The 9,421-nt window shown below is 41.7% G+C and overlaps 1 protein-coding gene across 3 annotated transcripts in view; it reads right to left on the reverse strand.

Moving 5' to 3' along the window:
* Nucleotides 1–1,032: 1,032 nt before the first annotated feature.
* LOC143959435 (uncharacterized) overlaps nucleotides 1,033–9,421 on the reverse strand; it is a 116,732-nt gene continuing 108,343 nt past the window's right edge. For all 3 annotated transcript variants that reach the window (XM_077468076.1, XM_077468077.1, XM_077468078.1), the window contains one exon: nucleotides 1,033–2,384. In XM_077468076.1, the coding sequence (XP_077324202.1) occupies nucleotides 1,948–2,384 (437 nt within the window). In that variant the 3' untranslated portion in view covers nucleotides 1,033–1,947. The remainder of the gene's footprint in view (nucleotides 2,385–9,421) is intronic.

The raw sequence follows: 9,421 nt of genomic DNA on the forward strand, positions 1-9,421 counted from the left end.
GACTGGCCCCCGACAGATCCTCCAGACTGAGACTGGCCCCCTCTGACATCCTCCAGACTGGCCCCCTCTGACATCCTCCAGACTGGCCCCCTCTGACATCCTCCAGACTGGCCCCCTCTGACATCCTCCAGACTGAGACTGACCCCTGACAGATCCTCCAGACACCGCCGTTGCCACACCTTTCAGTTTGAACTGCGGTACCGCCCACCTTCCATAGACACTGGCAGCGGGGGTGGGCGACGCTACAGCATCTCTATTGTAGATAGGGTTGCCACCTTTTCTTCAAGCCAAACCCGAACACTTTTGCGGTGCACGGCAATTTTTTTGTAGTACACGCTACAGGAGGATTGTATAATACCTGGGACACCTTTTGGGTTACCCATAGAGAGTAGTAATGAGGTGTGCTACGGTGAACAGTGGCTGTGGCCAAATTGCATTAACAGTGGGATGGAGGACTTAAAGGGACATGGTTAAATAAAACAAAAGCATTCATGTACCCATAAAATATGATTTGACTAATATTGTTATCCAAGTCTTGACCAGAAGATTCAGTTGGATGCTAACTAGTTGTTCAATGAAACAAGACATTTTTCTATATCTTTTGATAGATCCTGTTCACATAACATTCATGAACAATTAGCCAAATTGTTTTAACAAGGTAAAGCCTAACCTCAGTGTAATCAGATTTCATGCTTGCAGGTGGTTTACTGCTACCCCTTACAACTTAATACTGGTTTATGGAGCCCCCTTCTCATATTAATGAGCCAAAATTAAAGAGCAAGGTGGAGGAGGAAATGTACAGCCAGAGAACATGGAAGCTGTTTGCTTCCATTAGCCCTGGTTTTTGGGTCCTCTGGTGTTCCACAAGACTGCCAAACTACCTTGCAATAACCCAGTTCATTTAAGCTTTCAGTATTTCATTCACCGATTTTCTTTTTGTTTTAGGAATAAACAATGGACTGTATGACTCCTGGGCACACTGCAGTTTTGTCCCACAGTACACAAATATTATGAGCGGTTATAGAGACAATCTTTACAAGAATCCAAGATTTATTTACAGAATACAATACCTTGCTTCATTTCTTTTATTGGGTACCATTCATTTGTCTCAACCAAATAATATAATCAGAAAAGCAAACTAAAAAGGTCCCCAAGTATGTTACCAAATTTTTGGTATGAAATCCAGTCCATGAAATGCAAGTTTACTGTGGAAAGCTTGTTTAGGCATATGAGCAAAGAAAACAGATTTACTACAAATTCCTTTCCCTACCTTGTGAAATTCAGGTGCCATATACAATAGCTCTATTTTCTGCTTTATAAAGGATAGTTACATCTAAGCACCAGGCATCAACTGTGATGCTTAAAACTTCCACAGGGGTGACATTCCCTGGTCTAGTAAAAAAAAAAAAATAAAGTAGTATGAGTGAGGAAAATACATGAAAATTAAACTTTTTTCCTGCAATGTAATTTCCATCATAGTTTTTCTTTAGCCAATAAAATCACTTGTTTCTGTTTAACAGAAAACCTGAAATAAGTTACCAAAGGACCACAATAGTTGTAATAAACAATTATAATATTTAAGCCTTATGGTTTAAATTAAGGGTTATAAAATGATTGCAATTGCTCCTTTGTTTTCTCCAGAAGACAAATTGCTCCTTTGTTTTCTCCAGAAGACAAAAACTGTTTTGTAGGTAGATGTAGTAATGGCTGAGACACAACTGATTAAGCAATGTGCTGTTAGTCTTTTAGCAAGGGCAAAAAGCAGTCTCAGTAAACGTTTCTGAAGAAGAGGAGGGAATTCGAACCTCTGCCAGTTTGAACATGGGAATGAATAGGATGAACAAAGACCATTTGAATGGGCAATGTACCACAGATGTAAAAATACATTAGGTTAGGCCACAGGGTCTAGACAGTTCACCCTATGTTTAAGTATAATTTAAAGTGACCTCATGCATCCTCTACTGCAGTTGCTTTTCTTTTACGGCCTTTTGCTTCCTCCTGGGGTTGGGCTTTAAAACACTCTTCTGAATGGATGTAATGTAGGGCCATTTCGCTGTAGGCCTCCAAAATCCTTTGACGCTCTTCAGGCGTGAAGTCTACAGAGTAAGGGTGCACCTGGACAATGTGGCGCTTAATTGTGCTGACTTTCAGGGTGGCCAGTGTACCACCACATACCATGCAGATAAGGCCCTGCCGACGACAGTCATAATCCATCATGAATTCGGTGCGCCAACGGACCTGGTAGCTCCGCTTGGCACTATTACACGGTGGAGGTAGAGAAGCGGTAGGCTTAGAAGGTTTGGAGATGGTTGGAAGAATTATTTCAGTACGTGGAGTGCAGGTTGCGGCACTGGTCCCATGTGATTCGGAGGTTGTCGCATCTTCTGTGTTGAAAAAAAATAAAGGAATATCAGAATAAGCAAAGTTGAATTCAAACTGGCATATGAAAACAATCTCTTTACAACAGACTTAGCTGAGTGCTACAGAACAGCTGCACTAAAATAAAACCCACCCCTTGCTGTACAAAAGGCACTGATACCTATACTCACTCTACCCTGGCTGCCACTTAGGTCATTATGGGAGACTTGCTGAAAATATCAGTAATCCGCGGTCTTCCCACAATGCAGTAATCAATGCCTGAACAGTTACTTACTGTGCTGGAGTTCAATCACATGGGGCAAGGTCGTGATCATAGTGTTGGACAGAATCAGGGATGGTTAAAGCGGTTGTATAGTTACAGTGTGTACTTTAACCTACAGGTAAGCCTATAAGGCTTACCTGTAGGTAAAAAGAATATCTCCTAAACCTGTATGGTTTAGGAGATATTCCCCTCGCAATGAACCGCTGACTTCAGCGGCTCATGTACACAGGGGATTCTCAACTGAAAGTCCGGCAGACGCCAGACCTTGCCGGGAAGAAAACTCCTGCATGCATGCACAGGAGTGACGACATTGCGGCTCCGGCCACTCACAGCACCAGAGCCGCGATACCCAGAAGACACGCCGAGAGAACATGTCAACTCCCTCGGCGTGGACCGAGTGAGATGCTGGCGCCTCATTCTAAGGTATTTCATAATGCCTTTTCCCTTGCAGGTGTAAAAAAAAAAAAAAAAAAGTCAACAGGTTTACTCCCACTTTAAGCATGGACACCAAATGATGCCTACTGTAGAGCAAGAGGTCTTGAGTTCATAAGGAACACAAAGTTTATGTCAGGTCAAAATAAAATAAAAATGCAATATATGCACATTTACCCCTAAAGTACAGATTATCCGTTGATGTGTCAAAAATATACTCACCTCCTAAGCCCTGTTGAGGTGAAAAGCATTTTTGTGCAGGGAATCATGTTAGCCCTGTCCAACTGTCTTTTGTCAAATTACTTAAAGCCTAAGAGCAGACAAAATAAAAAAAAGAAAATCAGCACAAGCTGAACGGATGTGTCCCATGTGTTGATTCCTCTGCTATTAGTAAAAATTCTCCTGTCCTGCCCCCTGCTGTAATCTTCAGGTATGGCACAGATTCTCACCAAGGCTGCCCAACTATGATCATCTTTTCTATCCAGCTCTGCCATTCCTAGAAGCTGTAGTACAGTTACTATGAATAATGGAGATGAGCAAAATGGGACCAGCATAGTGCATCTTGGAGGCACAGATGTGGCGTCCAGCCCTGCTGCCTGCAGCCTGTCTATGGCAGACCTAATTATGCTATGACTGGATGGGGCTGAATGCTGTACAGAGTGGTACCCGTGTTTAGGGCCCCAACCGTTCGAGAAAGTATACATATAACAAAGAATACCTGCGTTATAGGCATACTTCCCTGAACACATATGGCACTAAACATGAGTGAAAGTACTCAGACCCAGCTAGCCAAAGTGTATTTCAGCCTGCCATAGACTTTGAATCCTTGCTTTTTGAGGTTGAGAATTATCAAACTGCTGCTGAAGTGTTTGAAATGTTTTTGGATCTCCATTTTCTATGTAGTGTATTTTCTGAACCTGAAATTTAGACCACCTATCGGGGATAGAACCTTAAAGCGAGAGTCCGCCGTTTTTTTTTTTTTTTAAAAGCCAGCAGCTACTAATACTGCAGCTGCTGACTTTTAAAATAATGACACTTACCCGCCCAGCGTGCCCGCTATGTCGGCACCCGAAGCCGATCTCTCGATCGTCTCTCGGGTGCTGCCGCCGCCATCTTGGGTATGGGAATCAGGAAGTGGAGCCTTTCGGCTTCATTTCCCGGCTCCCTACAGTGCATGCGCGAGTCGCGCTGCGCAATAAGGATGGTCCCCGCTGTCGCTGGGATCCATGAGTTTCCCAGCAGGCAGCGGGGGACCTTCGGAAAGGGGTGTGGATTCTGCGGAAAGGGGCGTACCTTCTGCAGAATCTACGCAGGAAGTGGGTGCAGATACCTGTACTGTACAGGTACCTGCACCCCCCTCCCCCCTGAAAGGTGCCAATTGTGGCGCCGGAGGGGGGGGGGTTCCAATAAGCGGAAGGTCCACTTTAGGGTGGACCTCCGCTTTAAGCTGTCAGCAACAGCCAGGGTCAAGTACTAATCCCAGGAAATTATCAACGCCTGGGCTTTTAAAGCTTCTATAGATAGGAGCATGCTATAAAAGGTTGATATAAACACTATGCTATGCTTCCATTACACAGGTGATGTTGTGGCACTTCCTATCAGTACAGAGGCTCAGGCAGAACTGTTGCAGTTGTCTACTAGCCTTTCCCTACAGCAGTAAATCATTGCTATAGTGATCTACTGCTGATAGAAGTGATCTGAAATGAACAAAAAAAAAAATGTGTGTATATATATTATATTCATCATCATGTGGCGAGATCAAAGCAGTAACCGTACAGTCTTGTAGGTAAGAGCGCATACGTTTCAAGTGTCCCTGCTCTTTTTCAAGCTCACACAGTTCTGTTACCTACAGACTTTCCTGTGACTGCTTTGATCTCATTGCATGCTGAATATTGCGTGTTGGTTAAAATTGATAGAACATGTAATGCTTGCTAATGTGACTATATAGTAGAAAGCAATCCTAGAGATCATAGAGCAACTGCGTGCCATCAGAGAGGACATCAAAGATAACCATATTGTTGCCCTGATCCTCTGCAGCCTTCCAGAGACATATACTGCTCTTATTAATGCTTTAGAAACAAAAACCGAGCAGGAGCTGACACTGGAATATGTCAAAGGGAAATTAATCTATGAATACGAAAGGAGAGAAAATGCACCGTGATGACAAAGCTCTTAATATGTAAAAAAAAAGGCATAAAACACAACAAAGAAAGCACAGCCTGTTTTCATAGTAAGAAGACCAGTCACATAAAAAGGGACTGTGCTATCTGGAAAGCAAAGCAGCAAAAGCTAGAGCTATTCACAAAAGAATGAGTCAAAGCAAAACAAAGGAAATTGCAGACACATCATGGAGTGGCACCTTTAACCCACTTGCCGACCGCTGTCAAAAAATATATATTGGGAGAATGTCATGGCAGGTCAAAGTAACATACCTTACTTTGAATTTCCTGCCGTGCACCCGTGCGTGCCTGCCGCAAGCTCAGTGACCGTGCCCGCAGGACCCACGGACTCGATCGCCACTGGGATGCCCACAATCGTGTCACGGAGCGGAAGAACGGGGAGATGCCGATGTAAACAGCATCTCTCCGTTCTGCCTAGTGACAGGACACTGATCATCTGCTCCCTATCATCGGGAGCAGCGATCAGTGTTGTGTAACTGCTCGTCCATCCCCCAGACAGTTAGAATCACTCCCCCTGGACACACTTAACCCCTCCCCTCCCCCTAGTGGTTAATCCCTTCACTGCCAGTGACATTTTAACAGTAGTCAATGCAATTTTATAGCATTGATCCCTGTATTAATGCCAATGGTCCCAAAAATGTGTCCGATGTGTCCGCAATAATTGTCTCAGTCACGATAAAAAAAATGCCATTACTAGTGGGAAAAAAAATTATTAGTAAAAATGCCATAAAACTATCCCCTATTTTGTATACGCTATAATTTTTGCACAAACCAAACGCTTATTGCAATGTTTTTACCAAAAATATGTAGACTACGTATTGGCCTAAACCGAGGCCAAAAAAATTTTTATATATATTTTTGGTGGATATTTATTATAGCAAAAAGTAAAAAAAGTGTGTTTTTTCAAAATTATCGCTTTTTTTGTTTATTGCGCAAAAAATAAAAAGGTGATCAAATACCACCAAAAGAAAGCTCTGTGGGAAAAAAAGGACGTCAATTTTGTTTGGGAGCCACGTCGAGAGACCGTGCAATGGTCAATCAAAGCAACGCATTGCCGAATCGCAAAAAGTGCTCTGCTCAGGAAGGGGGTAAATCCTTCCGGGCCTGAAGTGGTTAAAGTGACACAGAGCGACAAGCCAAGCGACTGGTGCAACAAGCCACATAACTAGCAATGAGACCTTCACAAACATTGATTACAGTGCAAGAGACAGTTTTCCTAGCAAACGGGAAAATAATCACTTCTGAAAGGTAAAAGGCCAGAGCTTCCTGAACTGCATCACACCAGAAGGTACAATATCCTTGTAAAGAAAATGCTGTGTATTCCAGAACTAGAAGGCAGCCTTCTATCAGTAAAAAGTCTTGCAAACAAAAGGTCTCACAGTTAAGTTCCAATGTGATGAATGCACAATTCACAATAATAAGCGATTCCATCACCACAGACCAGCAAGCCAATATAGACTCTAATGACCTACACAACAAATGTATTCACTAATGGCAGAGGCGGCTGAGGCACAGAAGTTCAGAAGCTATACAGGACAATATAAAGAGGCTTATCAGAAGATTTGACAATAGCGCCTTGCAAAGTGCTCATGAAATGCAAGTCCTGTATTGAAGCAAAAGCCACACGTGCGCCCCTTCCACAGGCTTCTCAAAGAAAAACTGCCCACCCCCTGCAGCTCATACACAGTGATGTTTGCGGTCCAATGAAAACTCCCACGTCAGGCGAGAATGGATATCTACGGACTTTCATCAACTATTATTCCAGATACACAACTACTTATCTGATGAAACACAAGAATGAAACATCAGAGAAACTTCAGGAGTTTGCCATATCTAGCAAGAAATTCCAACGCAAACCAGGAATAATACGCACAGATAATGGGGGAGAATACATAAGAAGTGGCCTCATACCTGAAGAGACACCATACGCTCCTGAACAAAACTGTAGCAGAAAGGAAAACAAAAAATTTGCACTTATAGAAATGGAACGCTGCATGTTGTCAGATTCCAGCCTATCTCACAAGTCCTGGAAAGAAGCAGTCATGGCTGCAACCTACCTACAGAACAGACTACCCTCAAAAGCCATTAAAAGTACTCCATTTGAAATGTGGCATGGATCAAAGCCTAGCATAGGGCACATCAGAGTGTTTGGATGTAAACATTCTATTTATAAAGCATATGCCCATATTCCAAGTGAAAAACGATCCAAGCTGGAGAACAGAGCCATATAGGGCATTCTAGTAGGCTACAGTGAGAAAACTAAGGGTTACAGAATCCTACACCCAAAGACTGGCAAAGTGATTAGAAGCCATAGTGTTTATTTTGATGAGAGCCTAGAACCACTGATCCCTGAAAGTGAATATGCCAAGCAAACCAGAAGAAAAAAGGTCAACCAAAGCGAAACTTTGCAGGAGTCAGAAAAAGAGTTCAAACTTACATCGCCTAAATCAAGTTCCCCACCAGATCCTCCTGTACTGCCTGAAGTCAGAAGATCCACTCGGACTACAAAAGTGATACCACCCCGTAAGCTGTCACACACTGTCAAAACACACAGCATATTTTAACATCCTGGGGAGACAGAAAAACTGCCAAAATGGGAAACGAATGAAGAAAGTAAGCAAAAAGAATTAATGTCACTTTAAGAGAATAAAACTTGAACTAGAGCTCCCTGCTATTGCAAAAATCTATAGGAAGTGAACTTTCAAACTAAAGTCAGACGCAGAAGGGAATATCCACAAATACAAAGCCAGACGAGTTGCCAAGGGTTACTCTCAGAAATTTGGTGAAGATATTACGATGAAACATTCGCTTCCATCGTAAGACACTCCACCATCAGATCGATTATTACCATTGCAGCGAGGAAGGGCATACACCTCAAACGCTTAGACCACTGATGGCAAACCTTGACACCCTAGATGTTTTGGAACTACATTTCCCATGATGCTCATGCATTCTGCAGTGTAGTTGAGCATCATGGGAAATGTAGTTCCAAAACATCTGGGGTGCCAAGGTTCACCATCGCTGACCTAGACGTTACAACTGCTTTCATGTAGGGCTGCAACTAACGATTATTTTCATAATCGATTAGTTGACCGATTTTTTTTTTTTTTTTTTTTTTTTTTAAGGTTATTAATCAAAACAAAGTGTGGTGTATAATTTAGTTAATATGTAAAGTTTTTAAAAAAAGGCAATTTATTCTTAAATATCTCTATATGCAGTCGTAAATATAAATAACCAACAATGGTTTTGGAGCAAAATATCTAATCCACTCTGAGAATAACAGATAGAAGAGATATACTGTATATATTAGAGGGGAAATATACTGTATATACGATTAGAAGAGATATACTGTAAATACCCTTAGAGGAGAGATGTACTGTACATACCATTAGAGGGGAGATGTACTGTACATGCCATTAGAGGGGAGATGTACTATATATACCATTAGAGGGGAGATACTGTATATACTATTAGAGGAGAGATGTACTGTATATACTATTAGAGGAGAGATGTACTGTATATACTATTAGAGGATATATAGTGTATATACTATTAGAGGAAAGATATACTGTATATATTATAAGAGGAGATATACTGTATATACTATTAGAGATATATACTGAATATGCTATTAGAGGAGAGATATACTATTAAAGGGTCAATCTGGTAAATATCATCAGACTCATTAACTTTAACCCCATTTTGTTACTGGGTGATTAATCGATTATGAAATTAATCGATTGCTACTTTCATAATCGATCGATTCGTTGTTTCAGCCCTACTTTCACGTATGGATACATTAAGGAAGATCTCTACATGGACCAACCACCAGGGTTTGAACAAGGAGACCACCTTGTGTATAAACTTAAGAGTATCTACGGTCTTAAGAGATCTACAAGGATGTGGAATGAGAAAGTGAACAAAGTACTTACTAAAAAGGGATTCCCAGGAAGTAAAGCAGACACCTGTCTCTACTCCAGAAATCCTTATACATCCTTATTTATGCCGATGACATTATAACCTGTTTTGAACAAGAAGGGGAAGAAGAAAATTTTGAAGTCAAAGAACTTGAGAACATTAGCTACTATCTGGGAATCCAAATAGAGTGAGAAGAAGATGGAAGTTCTCTTCTCAACCAATCTCTGCATATGGAATTGTTCCAAGATTT

The sequence above is a fragment of the Lithobates pipiens genome, unplaced genomic scaffold (genome assembly GCF_037356315.1).
Source record: "Lithobates pipiens isolate NorthernLeopardFrog02 unplaced genomic scaffold, aLitPip1_a1.2 Scaffold_75, whole genome shotgun sequence".
NCBI lineage: Eukaryota > Metazoa > Chordata > Amphibia > Anura > Ranidae > Lithobates > Lithobates pipiens.